This window comes from Falco biarmicus, chromosome 8 (assembly GCF_023638135.1).
Source record: "Falco biarmicus isolate bFalBia1 chromosome 8, bFalBia1.pri, whole genome shotgun sequence".
Classification (NCBI taxonomy): Eukaryota; Metazoa; Chordata; class Aves; order Falconiformes; family Falconidae; genus Falco; species Falco biarmicus.
This window is the reverse complement of record NC_079295.1, coordinates 37,817,365-37,835,187: the sequence shown is the minus strand read 5'-3', so window position 1 is coordinate 37,835,187 and position 17,823 is coordinate 37,817,365. Positions and strand designations below refer to the sequence as shown.

The following is a 17,823-nucleotide window of genomic DNA, read 5'->3' as shown; positions in this document are numbered from 1 at the left end:
GTTCCACCAACTGCAAGCACCCTGCTAGTACAGTTCTTTTATATAACCTGAAAATGTTATTCTTTATATGCCAATTGAAATACATCAAATAAATCATGGGATGAGACCAAGTTAATACTTGTGGTTATGTGCGCAGTAATTCACAGTAAAAGAAAGATTGAAAGATGTAAAGATGTGTTGAACGCATTCCCTTTTTGTTTGATACAGATACAGCATATGTGGAGCAAATAGGTTTGAAATTATATTTTTATATGCAAATGACAGCAATTTGTATTAACTCCTATTGTGCTAGAATGTAGCGTTTTCATCTGATGTAAGCCTTTCTTTCTGAAAGGTCTTAGATATTAAATATCTCCGTAAATTACTGAAAGGGAACAAGCCAGGCACATGTGACACTCTTCTAGTTGAACTAGATATTGAACTCACCGCTTCTCCTTTTTTAAACCAAATCATGGATTTATTATATCAGGACAGATGACTAACTAACTTCTGATTAAGCCCTGTTAAAACTTACATGGTGACTGGATTTCAGATTCAGACCTTGTAATTTTTAAAGGTTCTCAAACATATCAATAATTTCATTTTATAATTAACATTTCATGTACCTAGCACTGGTCTCGAATGGGACCAATTGCAGTTTGTTTGTCTGTTTTAAAAATGACTCAAAACAACCTGGTTTTTATACTGATAAATAGCTAAAAAAAAAAAATGCTAAGGAAAATGTTTCTATTTTAGAAAGCTTTTAATTTAGCAAAGATGTGACCAACTAATCTCAAACTGTTCTCCAAATCCTCAAAGTGCAAACAAGTTCAGGCTGAAAGGAATTCTGGTTTCCCTCTCCTTGAGGACAGAAAACATGGCTGAATAAATTAAAAGGGATCAAAATTGGGTTTCTATAGGACCTTACAGTATGATGTCACTGTTACTATACCATTATACAGCACACAATGGCTGCAGGCATGGCTGGCTGCTGCTAGGCAAAGGCTAATATTGTTTCACCTTAAAACTTAATAATAAGGCAGCTCAGTCAGTGATTCTTCCTTCTTTAAAAGAGTAATTCATTTAAGAAAGCAGCATGCATGCATGTGTGTAGGCAGCAATAAAATATCTCAAAGTGCCCCAGTGTGCTACCTCATGCTAAGTGGTTTGAAAAGGAAAAAGATTTTAATTTAATTTAGAAAACTGCCATGGTCTTCCATGCATACTGCGGGGAGGAGCAAAGCTGTGCGGCAGCACGTGCTCCCCTGGCAGGCACCGGGCACGCAGCTCCCAGCACAGCCCCAGCTTCCACCCGGCTGCCTGGTGAGGAGGAAGAGGGACTTCAGCCCTGCCTTCATCCCAAATCCCTGCCAGGTGTCACCTAACCCCCAACATGTCACACTTCTTGCAGAGCGCTAGCTCACTTTTTTCCTCTATATCAGCAGCAATCCAGTGTATTCCTGTAATTCCCACGTGTTTCTATCGCAAAGCTTTTAAGCAGAAATATTTTTCTTAGGGACATGCCAAGAATGTACCGAGCAGCTCCCACAGTTTGCGCTGGCTTGGGGCTGACTGTCCCCCTCCCCGGGCGCTAACAGTGCACGTGGGAAGTAGGAATTCCTGGAAGGAACGTCATGCTTGAAGTAAACAACAAAATGTGTTTTTCTGGAAGAAAGCTTTGAACGTGAGATTACCAGCCAACACCCTCAAATCCCTGCCCAGCTGATGGACTCTTGGATACATCCACACACGTTCTTCAACTAGGAGGATTCAGGAGGAATCACCAAGAGTCACCGAATAGCCCCAGTTAACAGGTTCTTCAGCAGAGGGCTGCTGCCCAGGGACGTGGGCTGACCACAGCTCTCCCAAGGTATCAGCACACAGAAAGCGCTTGTGGCAGCTCTTTCACACTGGGAGCTCTGCCTGCTGATCTCTGTGGTGTCCCTAAACTGTGCTTAAACCGTGGTGTGAGCGTGATGCTCAGCCAGGGAGGTGGCAGCTCCGCGTGGGTATCACCTCCCACCAGCTTGGCACCGCACGGCATCGCTGCCCATCCTACCACCCCTCCCGCAGCACCCCACCTAAACCAGGAGCCGTACCAGGAAAATATCTGCATTTTTCTATTTTTTGAACTGAGCGTTTCCTCTCTGCCCCAGCAGAGAGTTACGCACGCTCTGACAAGGTGCACTTCACAGTGAAAGCGGAGATAAAGTTCAGAAACTTGAAATTTGTTTTGGCTCGCTCTCCCCTCGCTCCAATTGTCTCCCATTAAAGGCAGCAGAGTCTGCAAGCACCCGGTACCTCCCAGGAATGGGCTCTTTATCTCCATCCCATCAGTGACAGGTTGTTAGGAAACGCAGCCTGCAGTGAAGCAATGTAAAATTCTTACGCCTTATTTAAATAATGGTGTTCATTGCCTATTAAAATGTAACTTCTTGCTTTAAAATAGGATTAATTAAAATGTACAAGAATGCAATTCAGTTACATTTTATGCTTCAGCCCAGCGCATACTTTTCATAACTCGTTCCCAGAAGTAATATTCAGGGCAGCACGGCATTCTCAGTTCTGCCATTAAAACCACAAATGACTATAAAACCTGTTCTTTTCAAAACTTGGCTCAAGTATCACCATTGTTAGATTTTTTCATAACATTACTGTTTTGCAAGATAATTGTATCAGTGATCTAACTTTTGACAGTATCCAAAGTGGCTGAAAATAGTTTGCTGCAGCACCTTTGTCTTTTAAAGGCCATTTGGGGCTTGTTATTTTAATCCTCGTGCAGCCTGATTTATCACTTCAAACATCTGTCAGCTGTGCTTTGTCTTGAAATTGATAGTGATAGTGTTACTGATTTTTCAACAGCAGCTGTTAGAGGTTCATTAGTTAGACTCTCAAAGGGAGTAGATAACTGTAATATTTTTCTTTGTTAATCATCTCTTACGCTTTGTGATAATACAGAGCTTGAAATCTGCTAGAAATGCACAGCTTCTCTGTTTCTAACTTGTCAGAAGCATCCTTTTATGCATTTAATCTGGCTCGATTATTAAAACTCTTCTTCATAATGCAGTAAAAAATTGAATAATGGCACGTGAGTAGGAAGATAGAAAAATCAGCCTTTGCTGTGTCGTACTTAGCGGGGAGGGAGGTCACGCAGGGTCTCAGAGCTGGTATCCAAATATGAATCAGCTCTGAAGAGGAGATTAAGGGCTGTTCCATAATTGATTTTTAATTTAAAATTTACAAGGCACACAAAACCTCGATGACAACTTCAGTAAGATCAGGTTCATTTCTAATGGATACAGCAGTTTTCTGTTAATGTGCTTTCCCTACCACATAAAATAGTCTCGGTGGTTAACTGTGATTCTTAAAACATTCCCCCCAAAAAATCCTTGCCAGCCTGCCTCTAGCCAAGTGCGCAGTGACGCCTGCCAGGAATGCCAAGGGACCCAAGCAACTGTGAACTCTCCTGGCATGAGACCGTATCAGCGTGTCCTGGTTTCAGCCGGGATAGAGTTAATTTTCTTCCCAGTGGCTGGCACAGGCTGTGTTTGGGTTTGGGATGGGGATAACACCACGCTGGGTTGTAGCTGTTGCTGAGCGGTGCTCACCCTGAGTCAAGGACTTTCAGTGTCCCACCTCTGCCAGCCAGGAGGGGCACGAGAAGCCGGGAGGGAGCGTGGCCAGGACAGCTGCCCCGACCCAGCCAGAGGGATGTTCCATCCCACAGACCGTCATGGCCAGGGTATGAACTGGGGGGGTTGGCCGGGGGCTGCCAGCTCGGGGACCGGCTGGGCATCGGTCAGCGGGCAGTGAGCAACTGCACTGTGCATCACTCCTCTTCCTTAGGTTTTATTTCTCTCTCTCTTTTTGTGGTCTCCCTTTTCCTTTTAGTATTATCATCATTAGTAGTAGTAGTAGTAGTAATAGTAGTATATTTTATTTAATTACAATTATTAAACTCTTCTTATCTCAATGACAGATTTTACCTTTTTCCCAGTTCTCCTCCTCATCTCACCAAGGGGTGTGCGAGCATGGCACTTAGACGCCGGCTGGGGTTAAGCCACGACAGAGTGCTACCGCTGGTTCAAGCGGCAGTGCTCACCAACAGATAATTACAGCTTGAAATTAGTATTTTAATGAACTGATCTTAGCAAACGTAAAGCGAAATCTCCCAGGCATTAAAGAAATAAGCAGAAGGGAAAATTATTAACTGTAAAGTTCAACAGACGGATGGTCAGCAGGTGCTGTCTTGGCGAAGGAGTTGAGTTTTCATGTTTCAATTTGCAGTAAAAGGAGGCTTGCTCAGATTTTGGTCATGCAAGATGCTACTGTTCTTAGGGACGTGGTTGAGTGGTGGACTTCGTAGCGTAAGGTTTATCGTTGGACTCGGTGATCTCAAAGGTCTTTTCCAACCTAAATGATTCTATGATTCTATGAGCAGCGTCTGCAAGTGGGATGGCGAGATTTAAAACATCTGGGACATCTCACAAGCTTTCCAGGAGAACAGGAATGTCTTCTAAAAATAACTAAATGCCAGCTCTTCATCCCAAAAGCACCATTTTCAGTCTCATAAGACAATACATGTCCATAGCACCAGTGAAGCTTAGTGCAAAATAGATACCAAGGGTGCAGCTTAAATGTCAAGGAAATGTAGCCATTGACTCAAAAACCACCTGAAAATCAGTTCCTTTATATGTGTTGTCAGAACATGAATTGCGTTTTCTTCTTAAAGATGGACAATTACCTTGATCTCATTTGCATCGGGCACCATGGTCATACCAGGTCTAGGGAGAGGGTTGTGTGTAGAGCAGAAACAAAAACCTAGAGGTACCTGCTTGAAGACCCCTGCCAAAAGCAACGTCCCTCACACCACAGCCTTGACACGCGCTCGGACAGCCAGAAGACACAAGCCATTGCCAAACAGGAACCCACAGGCTCAGCTCAGGTTTCATCTTACCCCTTCCAGTTACAGGGCTTAGAAACTGTTCTTGAAATAAATGCACATTGATTTTTGAAGTCAGAGTTTCAGCTTTTAGCCATCTGTCTGCAGAAGTCCTTCAGAAGTCCCCCCTATCGAGATTATTCCATTAGTATGGCATAGACTCAATGACCTTTTTATTGTACTTGCTGAAGGACAGTTGATCTCTAACACGGTTCAAGACACGGTTAGCCAGTTGGATAGGTCACTGCCCCACTCCACGACAGCATTTCCTTGCCTGTCCTGTTATGCACCAAAAAATATTCTCTAAAATTTAATACATTTTCATATATATATATATAAACCTAAGCATTTTATATCTATCATAACTTAATTAGGTATTTTTGTACAACAGTTTTTTTCAGATCATTCACGGAATGGCTTACATATATGTTACTTCTCCACCCTTCAAGAGGAGCTGGATGCCTCACATACAGCAAAGAGAAAAACTACTTGATAATATCAGACAAGTTTATAAGAGTTGTTCCTCTACAAACATACAAATAAGATACCTATTTTTCATCTGGAAGATCTCTTTTTTAAATTTAGGGGGGGAAAAAACAAACAGGTAGAAAGAAGTGAAGTCTTCCAGAATAGAACTGGTGTACATTTTTTGGCAAGAAGCATTTCTCAGAACAAATTTTCTGTTCTCTCAGCAAAAAGGTAGATCAATTCAATGCATGGATATAATTTAAAAACTATCTATGCTCTAAGCAATTTATCCAATTGAGGTGAGAGAGAACACTTCAGATAAGCTAAAACTACTTGTCGGGTTTGTGGGAAAGATGGCACATGCTTTCCACAAATATATTTTTCAAAAAGGAAATCTTTGCAGGCTTTATTTTAAATTTTCACTCTTTTCTTGTCTGCTTCTTCTTCCTCCCAATTTTTTTTCTTTACTAAAGTGCTGCTTCAGTAAAATACTTTTTCGCTTTCTCACACAAATTGGAGAATTTTAAAGTGATTTTTCCCCCTGTAAAATATTCTACTGAGTTTGAAGTATCTTTTGTTGAAAAATATGCAATGAAATCATCTCCTGAATTGGAACTTCTCCCAACATACCCTGCATTTTAGATTCATATTTTTGTCTGTGGGTTATTTGGATGTTATCATCTCATACTCTCATTAAAGATTTCTACCTGTCACCTTGCCTAGCCTTTAGGTATGTACAGATGTAGATAGAGATCTTCCTCTCTCAGATCTTTTGAGGAAAAATGGCAAAGCACCTTTCAGCGGTGTGCCGTGAACCACACTTCATTAGCTTCCTGCGCACCTGCCGTGAGAGCAGAAGAGGAATTTGCCATGTTATAGGATGGAAAAATAGTGCTGAGTCGCATATTGGCTTTCATGTTTCCAATTTGTGTTTTCTGACTTGCCTTCTGTGACAGTCTGAAACTCCTGAAAGGTGAAAGGCTAAAACATCAGTGAAAGCTTCAACCTTACCCTTATTGTCACTTCTTTTTCAGGTATTTTAAGTGTGTACTTGTGTTTAGCAGGATTAGTTGACTTTCAGACAATGATATGTCAGAAAGTATTAATATTCACAATTAATATATTGATAAATAGTTTTAGTCTGCCATTCCTCATTTTCTTTCTGTCATTTTCCACTTGCACCGCTTGGGTGCTTTCCCGGTGATGCTGAAGCACGATGGCTTTGGAGGAAGCCCCATCACCAGTCACTGATGGCAGGATGTAGCGGTACAGCAACGATCACTCCCCTTCTAGTACAGCATCCCTCTGCAGGGGGGGAATTTCTTTGTGGGATACATTTACAAGCAGAAAATTTAATGGGCTGTAAGGTTCGATCATGAAGGCTTTTTTTGTCTGCTGAAGCAGCTTGTCATTTTCGTTTCAACTACAGGAGACAGGACAAAATTGTTAAAGCAATTCAATTATATTAGCTATTGAACAGGGGATTTCTGTCCACCTTTCCTGAGTGAAAGAAAGTAGCAACAGCTGTTTGATCCTTTAAAACTTTACAAATTGCAGCCTCCCTCACATGATAGAGGGATTTTGAGAAGTCGGGGTACACTGCCACCGTCCAGCTAGAGATCAGCAGTGCTTCTGACAACACACTCCCTGCTCTGCAGTTCCCCCCATAAAGGATATCTTTGCTGCGATCAGCAGGCAGAACCCCATAGCCTTTCTTGAGGATCCATTTTAAAATGAGACAGAAATCAAGGAGGTGAACTCTGAGTTTCCAATATAATTTTATCTTTGCACCAGAGTATTTCAAAGTGTCTGTCATTACCCACAGGAGAGAGAAAGCCAGGCACAACAACGAGCTGTATTTATTTATTTACAGTTTAGCAAGGGAGAGGTTGTACAACTGTAGGAAAGTGTTTCGGGTGCCTGGAGAGCAAGGGCACTCTCCATTACAAGGTTCAGCCGCTCTTCCAAATACTCAAATCCCACTGTCCCCATTAGCATGGGTAAATGGTGACGGCAATTTCTGTGTAGCCTCTTCATTTACATGGAGAAATAATTAATTCCCAGCTTTTGACAAATGCATAATGAAACTGGGGCTGTTCAACTAATCAAGCTAATGGGCAGGACCTTCAGTAATATTCAGGTCCTGCTTTTGCCCATGTGCTGCTCGCACCTCTCCTTTCTTCCAGGCTGCAAACTGCAAGCGCTGCTTCAGAGCCATGTAGGACACAAAGACTCTGCTCTCAACCTCCAGCTGAGATGTCTAGATGTCTTTTGTCATTTCTTTCATTTCTTGAAGTTTGGCAAAAGTAAATCCCTGTTCCCTCCCACCAGCTTAGTGCCACATGGAAGGCTCACAGACCCCTCACGGGTCAGCCTGGGCTGCCACGCAGGTGGCATCACCAGGAGCATCCTCGGCAGCCTGCAGCCCCCTGGGCTGGCTGGGAGTTGGCCACCCACCGGGAAGGGGACAGTCACCCTGAGCACCTCAGGGTCCTTCATCAACTGCACCATAACCACGGCAGAAGAATTCAGCTCAGGAAGTAAAGCAAACAGCCAAATATGTTTTAGCAGCACCTTCATCTCAAATATCTCAAGTCATTGTTCCACTTTCTTCACAACTGAAATAAAATACAGAAGTCGTATTTCTTTGGAGCTCGTTATTTTCCCAGTATGAGAGCCACCTACCCTGCTGTCAGGCCTTCAGGTATTCACAGACACTTTTTACCTTACAAAAACAATTTCTCATAAGTAGCTTATATCAACTCCTCTGTATTTATCTTATTTAAAATACACCTTCTGAGAAAAGCCACAAACTCCAAACCGTGGCAGGATGTTGCACGCTGCCTAAAAGCAGAGCACACCCCATTTTCACCTGCTGCAGCTACTGCCATCTAATTCACCCTGGCACGAGGGGGCTGGGGGCTGCAGCTGACTGCAAGGTCAGGGGGAGCCAGAATCAATGCAAGTGCCAGGACCTGTCTGGAAATGAAACTCTTTTTGATTCAGTGCAAAGCAATGCCTTGTTTCTTGGGGCAGGCTGACCTGCACCATTTTGTTTCCTCAAGGGAAATCCAAAAGCTTGGGAGAAGGGATCAAACCCCAAGAGTTTCCAAGCAAAAACCTGAGCTTGTGTTTGGGCAGCTGAAGATCGAGGCATCCTTAAGGATTTTTGTGTGTGGTACCCCAAGTTGTTAATTCACAGCTTTCATTCCCAGGAAAAGCTGCAGTGCTAAATGAAAGTTAATCCACCTTACAATTATGAAAGCAAACGGGCTTATCCTGAAAAATAAGGCTGTGACTAGATGGAACAAACACGGCTCTTATACAGTCCTGCTGAAAGAAGATGTTGCTTAATTCCTGAATTCCTTGAAGCATTCCTGACAGCGATCACATCTGCTGCCATAAAACCCATCATGGCCTCTGCCTTTGGGAAAAACGTATTTAATAATCAGTAAAGTTCAAGCTCAGCTTGTTGTGATGAATTATTAGAACCTGTCATCATTTTCTGGGAAAAAAAAAAAAAAAAGGCTATAATGGAACACAATTTTATGTTTTTCCATTTAATTGATGATGGGCTGAGTTTTTATTAATCTTTCTGAGCTCCAGTGCAAGATGCTGAAAAAGCTAATATGAGATCATTGTATCCGGTTAATGTGTGTGCTTTGCAAAATTGGTAAGGGCTGTCAAGGCATAAATTATTTAAAATTTGATAAATGTGTTGAAATCGTTGAATTTTCAAACAGACAAAGCAGAGCTATTTCTCTTGCCCCCCCTGCCCCCCCCCCCTTCAGACTGAGGTTTTTGTGCAGCTGCTCAATGATGCTGCGTTATCCGTGCAGCACACAGCTTGTAAGGAGCTGAAATTAGCACAAGGAAGCCAGAGAAGTATCCTGGGCTGCTGCAGCGGTGACACAAACATAAACCCATGAGATACAGCCTGAGGGATAGAAGTAGCAGAAAGCGAGACCACTGGAAGCCTCCCCCAGTATGAGTTTTTCACTGGTGAAACTGGGGGCTGGAGGAGGTTACTGGGTACTACCTCGCTCCTGCCACCCCTTCCGCCCCACTGGTGGGATAAAAGGCTCACAGCAGCACCAGGGAGTGGCTACATGGTGCTTCAGAGCTGTTTATCCCACCAGACCTATTTATTTCAGCTAATTGCCGAGAGTTTTTAAATGATTCCTGGCAGGGGTGAAGCTATAGAAATGATTGCTGGTGATTGATGAATAACCTGGATAAAATTCTCAAAGCATCAAAACAATTAACTCCTGCACAGGTACACCTGCTTTTATTTAGTGCCTTGCCCACAGAGAAAGGCACGGGAGCAACTTCCAGATGAACCCAAATTTATTTGGGCAATTAGAGAAAATATCACATTTAGTGACACCGGTGTCTCATCAAGGCAGGCTCATTTCTCAAAAATACTTCACAGGGAACGTTATTTAAGCTTATTCTGTCCTACCACGGTCAGGATCACCCATGGAAGAGAAAGGTTTTGAAGGGCCATCAGCATCTTTCAGAGGAGCGTGCAGGAAGAACCAATGGTTTGAAGTTTAAAACTCCATAAATATAAACGCCAGCATCCTTGGTTTGAGCTGTGCTTGTGGTTAACGTAGCAAAAGGAAACAACAAGGCACGTCATGGATCCCGTACTTCTCAACAGGTCCAGGATTATGCTTTTTACTGGAAAATATCTACAGCCGAATGGAAACTTTAGGGTAACGGGGTGACATTTTACAGCCTCTGCAATATGCAAAAAGATTAGGTGATTTCTTCTGTTTGGAAATTGATGGTTTGGAGGGAATGGGAAAATGCAGGTGCAGCAGAGAAGAACTACAGCAATAGCCATCCATTTAAATGTATACACTAACTTCCCTAAGCTAGTATTTTTCAAATACCATGCTAGCAATATTTTCCACTATAGAGAAGCATTATAGTGAAATAGAAAGATGCTGAGGAAGTAATTTTTTTCCAGCATGTGCTGCATTCTTTTAATACAGATTTTTTTATTGCCCGGAAATTGCTAACCAACATGAATAAACAGCTGAACAAAGAGCATCGGCCCATCCTTGCTAATAGCAAAAAGCTGTCATCAAGGAAAGGGCCTTTGCAAGGTACAGAGAAAAATGAAGCGTTGGAGTTCAATTCTCTTATGTTGCAGACAGCTTTATTCAAAATACAAAAAGAAAAAAAAATCAAATCTGCACGTGCACAAAAAAGGTTTTACATTAAAAAAGCACAAATATTATTCACATTTCTGAACAATGCACCCTCATTCCTGCTCCTGCGCTGGGCACTGAGCAGAACCAGGTGGTTCTTTGTTAGGTACCATTTCACTGAACATTTGCAAAACACAACAAATGTACTACCCGGAGCCTGTAAAGTCCCCTTCCCTGCAACCGACTGAGCTGGCAATGCTGTCAGCCTCTGGATCCCGTTCCTATAATGAAGTCAGTGAAACAAGACAGCGGTAGGATGAAGCAGAGTCAAGAATTAAGGCTGCACAAGACGAGCATCCTACAGTCTGCAAACCATTTCAAAGAGGAGGAGGAAAAAATTGCTCAGGTTGAGCGTAGGATACAACTTTCAACAGTGGCTAGTGATTGCTGTCGAAGCCATAAACAGGAATATTACAACTTTATAATTCAACATATTAATGATTTCATGTTCCCATATTATGAAAGTTGTTTCGTCACCACGCAAATAGTTCACATCACTGTAGCTCCGGGACATTTCATTATCTTGTGAGTCCACCTCGTTCGGTATAACACATAGATAATTAAAAGTAGTAGTTTAGCATGATGCAACTCTGCAGTTCCACCATCGTGGTTTTGAAATAGTTGTGCCCTAATACCTTATCAATGCAATCAGCCACCCAGTTCCAGCGTGCGTTTGTTTCCCACCCTTCAGCCATCCCGAACGTTATACCTACATATTTCTTCTTTTTATATCAGAGCCTTCTGAAAAAAGCAGTTCAGAATGCAATGCTCTGCTATCTCATTTGGAGTGAAAGCCCCCTGAAGAGACATACGTTGAGTATTACCAGTAACACATGACTCAATGCCCTCTAGATCTCTTCATAAAAGGAGAGGGGAGAAAAGCCAAAGAGCCATTGCACGGATTTCAATAAACATTGCAAAAGAAAAGTAGCCCAGAAGGACAATTGTGTGTGTGTGCGCTCCTGTGCCCTTGCCAGAGGACAGGCAGAGCTGGGTGCAGACACAAGAAAAGTCAGAACCCCCTGTGAACCAGCTTGATTTCTATGGATTTCTCCTTAAAATTTCCAGTCGCCATTTGCCCCAGGCTCAGTGGCTAACAGCAATACTGACTATAGGTGCCCACGGTTTTGAACGGTCCTTGGCATTTCCAGCAGCACAGCATTTAGCCATGCAAACACAGAGAAAAGTTTCTGCTATTTCAGCACTGCCAGGCCCCCGGTCCCAGCTAGGATCTAGAAACGCAGCAGCAAAGCCTCTTTTTTTTGTGATTCTGAAGGCCTCAGGTCAGTTTTGGGGTGAAGGATGGGTGAATGTGTGCATCAGTTCTTGTTTCATCTGAACAGAGTGACTTCTCCGCAGCAGGGGAGCTGTATGTCTGGCAGTGGCGATGGCCAGCTGTTCCTAGCATCACCCAGCTGATTTTGAGCTTGCGAGCAGGCTCAGAAGTGGCTGAAGAACCATGCATAAACATGACATTGCTTCACCAGGAGCTTTCCATCACAGCGGAAACGATGCTTCCCCCAGCATCGTTATGACAGCGCTATTTGTGCTGGTACAGATAAACATCTGTCACTGTTTCCATTAGATTCTCCTATTTTTCTGGGTTCATAGCTCAGCCATAAAAAATGTAGCGTGGAGGCAGGGAGCTGACGTGCAAGGTCTCGGGCTGAGACTGATCACTGCTGTCTTTTTTCCCCCTCTTTCTAATCTGAAAAAGAAACTAACGTATTTCTGCAGAGACACACCTGACCACTACATTCCCATCCAGCTGCCGATTGATTTAGCGATAGCCGTGGCTGCCTTTCAACATTCGAGGTGTGCCCGTTGCCGTGGTGGCCACCTTTCAACATTGGATCTTAATTACCACATTAGGGTTAATGAGGAAGAAGATGCGGTGAGTGGGTTTGGGTTCGCGTTTGGAGCCTATCGCTGGAAGATAAAGGCTTTAGAGTTTCTGATCTTTGCCAGATGAGGAAACGAAAAATCAAAAACTACAGAAGTAACAATTGAATATTGTAGAAACTAAGTACTGCTAGGGCATGAAAGACGCCTTTGGGAGCAGTAGCAGAGGGAAAAGCAAGCCCAGCGCTGCAGTTTCCCTAGTGAGACAAGCAGCACAGAATCCCACCCCATGAATTCAGTGTCAGTGCCTGGTGTTTCAGCTGCTTTAGGCAAACTCCCTCCCCGTAGCCTGGCTGCGGTTGCCTCCTGGGTAGTCAACACATCATCCTGCATGGCAGTAATGCTGGGAGCCGACCACCCGGGTCCTGGCACCGCAAGCTCGATGGTGAAGCGGGAGCAGCGTTTTGCCAGGAGGAAGAGGCAGCAGCTGGTTTTTGCTGGGTGGGAGGGCAGCACAGCACCGCTCGTTATTCTTTCCACTTTAAGCACCTTTCTGTTCACACATTTTATAAGAATAATTGCAGCTGGAAAAGTTTTTCTTTGTACATTAGGGTGATAGCATAAGACAGTCCTGAACAGAACAAACCCTAAAAACACGTTCTCTAAAACTTACATTCAAGCTTTAAAGGACCTAGCAAGAAAAAGTTAGATGATCATTTCTAGTCTGTTGAAACAGGGATCCTGCTTCTGACCTTGCGCATACACTCAAGTTCTGCATTTTCAACGGGACATCTCTGAGCATACAGTTAGAATGCACATGGGCTTCTCCACATTAAATTGGAAATTGCTACTTACTGAGACCTGCGCGTTTGATTCTGAAACTAACACCATTCTGTCACTACCAGAAGTAGTTACTTGCTTTCTGATTACAGCCTATTTTGCATTAGACTTAGCTCAGCCTAGCCATGTTTCTGAAAAATGAGATGGGCTGCACAGCTGGGATCACTCAGCACTTCTTGAAGGCTGGGCCTTCTAGGAAGGCAGTTTAGCTACTGAAACCAACACACCAAAAATATGGTCATTTTCATCATCCATCTCAAACTAACAGCACAAATGGGTGTGCCAAGTGTGGAAAAAAAGGAAAAGACAACACCCGAAAAGGCAAATGTGTAATAAACATTTTGGTGCACAATTACACCACCAGAAGCAGCTAGGTAAGACAGGGTTTTCAAGCCTAAACCAGTTGGGAGGTTAAGTGGGGCAAAAAAACAAAGGGGAATGGAAAATTCTGCTACTCTATTTCACTCCGTCTTTTAGCAGTGGTGCCACTTTGCTCTTCAGGTTTCCCAGCTTACTTCAGCATGTTTTCATCTAACACACCCGTGAGCAAAGGGTGCCCGTCTGCCCTCGCACATCACAGCCCCTGACCAGAGGTTTACCCATTTGTCCCAGTGGATGGCTTCCACTGAGCTTTTTGCATTCTCTACAAGCCATTTTGAGTAAAGTCCTTGAGCTTTCGTGGGGCAGCAATTACGCACTAGAGTAGTCCACATGACTGGACTGGTTCAGACCCTATTGGTGTGAGAATAAATATTAATGGCTCCTTTTGTATCTTGACTGTTTTATTTTCACACTTTATACAACTCTTTCCTTCTGTTTTGAAACAGGTATTTTGTGACGCTAATCAAGTCGTACAAGCCACAGACGTGCTGGATTGGGAAGACAAGGATGCTGCAGAGACACTGGTTGACAACGTGGTCCATTCCAGGATCATCAATCCTTTACGCCTGTTTGTTAAGCCATCTCCAGTACTGAAACACGGCCAAGTGTCCTACTCAGACAGCATAGAAAACTTTTGGGATTGGTTGTCCAACATCACGGAGGTTCAGGAATCTCTCGCACGAACTAAACGTAGACCTATAGTAAAAACTGGGAAATTCAAGAAAATGTTTGGATGGGGCGACTTCCACTCTAACATCAAAACTGTTAAGCTGAACCTCCTGATCACAGGGAAAATCGTTGATCACGGCAACGGGACCTTCAGTGTTTATTTCCGACATAACTCCACAGGTCTGGGCAATGTTTCTGTAAGCCTGGTGCCACCTTCCAAGGTGGTTGAGTTTGAATCATCCCCACAGTCAACACTGGAGACCAAGGAATCCAAGTCCTTCAATTGCCGAATCGAGTACGAAAAAACAGACCGCGCTAAAAAAACTGCCTTGTGCAATTTTGACCCTTCAAAGATCTGCTATCAAGAGCAGACCCAAAGCCATGTCTCCTGGTTGTGTTCCAAACCATTTAAAGTCATCTGCATTTACATTGCTTTTTACAGTGTAGACTACAAACTGGTGCAAAAGGTCTGTCCTGATTATAATTACCATAGTGAGACTCCATACTTGTCCTCTGGCTGATATGATCGTGGGTAATGGTAGAGATACAGCATCAGTCACAAAAATAAGCATTTCCATTAACCTTTTGGAGAAGAATATGTTTTCCTATCAGGTTAAAAAGTCTTTAAAAACTGTAGCTGTGTTTGTGCTGTATCGTAAATAATCAAACTATTTCTGTAATGATCATTTTCATTTGAGACCATTGCATTTTAGCGCTCTTGTCATCAATAAGGGAACTACTAGGCAGATGCATAACAAAAATCAAACAAAATTATGTCTGTAATGAACATCAATCTTGAAAATCAGGGTTTTTTTACACTAGACTCAATGGCAGAGAGGTTGTCTTACTTGAATTCGGCAGCACTTAGCAGGATCCTATTTCTTACTGGGAACTTTAGATGACAATCTAAAGAACAAATGATGAAGTGGAATCCCAGGTGCTTATATACGAAATCCAAATAAAACAGCTCTTCCACTAGTTTCCTAAAAAATGTTAGACACACAGGGCTCAAGGAATCAAGTCCAAACACGAAGAGAAAGTGCTATATCTAGGACAGAAATAAAAAAAGGAATCTGCATTTTTGACTTGTAGTAGTTGTACGTATTCATTGAAGTGAGGAGTGAGTAGTTCTTCCTTCAGACTTCTTACCCGTGGATATGCAATGATGTAATTAGACATTGATGAGCTTTAGTTCATTAGCCCCACCAGGTGAGCAGGTTTGGTGTACGTTTCTTCCTTCTGTGGTCACCACTGGTTTTGATTTTTCTCAAATGTTTACGTATACACTGGTACTAGTTTTACAGTGATAGAGAATATATATACCTTGGAAAAAAGATAATCTCTGTTTAAGTCTGAGAATTTTAGCACGGTCTAGCTTCAGCAAAAGCAAGTAATTATTTTGCTATCTAGCCCTCTTAGCACTGTATTGCAGCAAGAAAAACACGTGCCAGCATAAGGATGCTACCTGAACAACAGGCTTTCTGCTTAACGGCACCTGGTTGTCCTCCTCAGTACTGCATTGCACACCTGAAGTCAAAACAGAAGCAATGATAAAGAGAACAAAAATCTACAAATCTGTGCAGCTTCGCCTCATAAAGCAGATTTCAACAACTACTATCAATATTAAAATATTCAGCCAGCCTCTCCCCTAGGCACAGAATAGGAACCCTCCACCACCCTTACTTGTAACAACAGAGGGTCCAGCTGGGGTTTGGCTTCGAGAGGACAGATGCCGCTCCCACCACAGCCCACGGTGGTTAGCTCCAGCACCGCCGCTTCAAGCATCAACGCCCCACGCTTTCGTTGGGTATTGATTCTGCTGCTGCTGCCGCCCATTTGCTGTCACAGTCCTTTGTGACAGTTTGATGTCGCAGGTCCCATGGGAGAAGCTGGCTGAGGAAGTGCTTTATATTGCCTCCAATCAAACTTACGTGCAGGGTCCAGGAAGTTACAGCTTAAGCAAAGTACTATTAAAATACTCTGTTCCAGGGGTGTGCACCCAGACAAATGACCATGATTGCTCAGAAGGACTCACTCATGAGATTAATTCTGATTTCCTTGGTGAAGAGTCATACAAAAAAATTACTCTTGTTAAAAATATACAAGTAACTGGCTAATTTGTTTTTCTTTTTAGGTGACAAATTCTAATGTGTGGTTTAGTTTGATCAATAATCTAAATATTTTCCCTCATCTTATTTTACACAGAGTCTCTCCTGGTCTAAATGATGTTTTTTAGTTTGTCTATTACTGTTGATTCCTACAAGATGGTCTACTTTGTATTCTGTATAGCGTGTCCTCGTTCTGGCTGTATATAAGCTTGGATTTATTGCTATGAGTTCAGTGGTTGGTGCTTTTGTAACTTAGCTGTAAGCCATGATTTTATTGCCATGTATTTTTACTCAGCACTGTAGGCAATTAAAAGAAAACCCTACATGCTATTTATTGTAGAGTATGTGGAAATCATGTATGTATATACACTTAAATATGTGTACATATACAGAATATATGTGTACATGTATTTGTATGTAAATAAAGAGAGTTTGCTAAATCTGGCACTTGCTTGTAGCATATTGGTTGGTTTTTTTAAATGTTGTCTATATAAAGACACAAAGTAAAACGAAGGCACTGCAACACACCACTGAACGTTTTTCCTCAGCTGGAATTTGTTTTTTCTAGGAGATATTTAAGCACGCACCATGTTGAGGTGTGCTACAAGCCCAGGCAGGACAGGTTCAAGGGAGTTTCACGATATCTGAGAAATGAAGTACATGTTTTGAGAATCATAAACTGTTTAATAATTACGCAAGGTGCATTTAAAGTAAAGAGGTTACTCCAAATTAGAAAACGTTTGCAAGCAGGAAGATGCTGGGAGACGCGCAGCCTGCTGCCGATCCTGCCTTCGCTCAGTTCCTCAGCACAACAGGCGCCAGGCCCAGCCAGGGCCCAGGCTGAGGTTTCCAGACCTCAGGAAGACAAACCAGGGCCTTGAGCTACCAAACGTTGCTCTGGAAACACTCGGAGCCTGGGCCACCTGGGGATTCAGATGGAAAAGCTGTTATGAATCAAGGGACAAGTATTTCAACAGGTTTAGCACCTGAGCTTCTTGGACACTGCGAAGACATGCATCCAGCCGGCAGCTTTTGGCTTAAAACAACACTCGGGCTCTTTGAGCGATGCTGGGGCTGGTGCCAGCACGCCATGGCTGCAGCGCTGGGTACGGGGAGCAGCGGAGGAACGGAGCCTGTGACGGCAGGAGGAGGAGAGGGTTAAGCCAGACCATACCCATCCTGCCCTGGACACAGCTCCAACTGGCAGAGCAGTGGGAAGAGCTGCCATCTCTCACCAGTAAGTCCCACCAAGGAGCTTCCCTGCCCCCAAACCTAACAATGGAGAAGCCGCCTGGCTCACTCCATGCCTGGCCGACATGGGACGGCTCAGCAAAAGCCCAAGGAGACTCAGCGGCTGCTTTAACACGGTCCGAGT

General features: G+C 43.2%; 1 protein-coding gene across 1 annotated transcript in view; it reads left to right on the top strand.

Moving 5' to 3' along the window:
* The window catches only part of NXPH2 (neurexophilin 2), a 40,761-nt gene extending 23,866 nt beyond the window's left edge, over window positions 1-16,895 (top strand). Inside the window, exon 2 of the mRNA XM_056350016.1 lies at window positions 14,118-16,895. Coding sequence (XP_056205991.1) covers window positions 14,118-14,861 — 744 coding nt within the window. The 3' untranslated portion in view covers window positions 14,862-16,895. The remainder of the gene's footprint in view (window positions 1-14,117) is intronic.
* The last annotated feature ends 928 nt before the right edge of the window (window positions 16,896-17,823 follow it).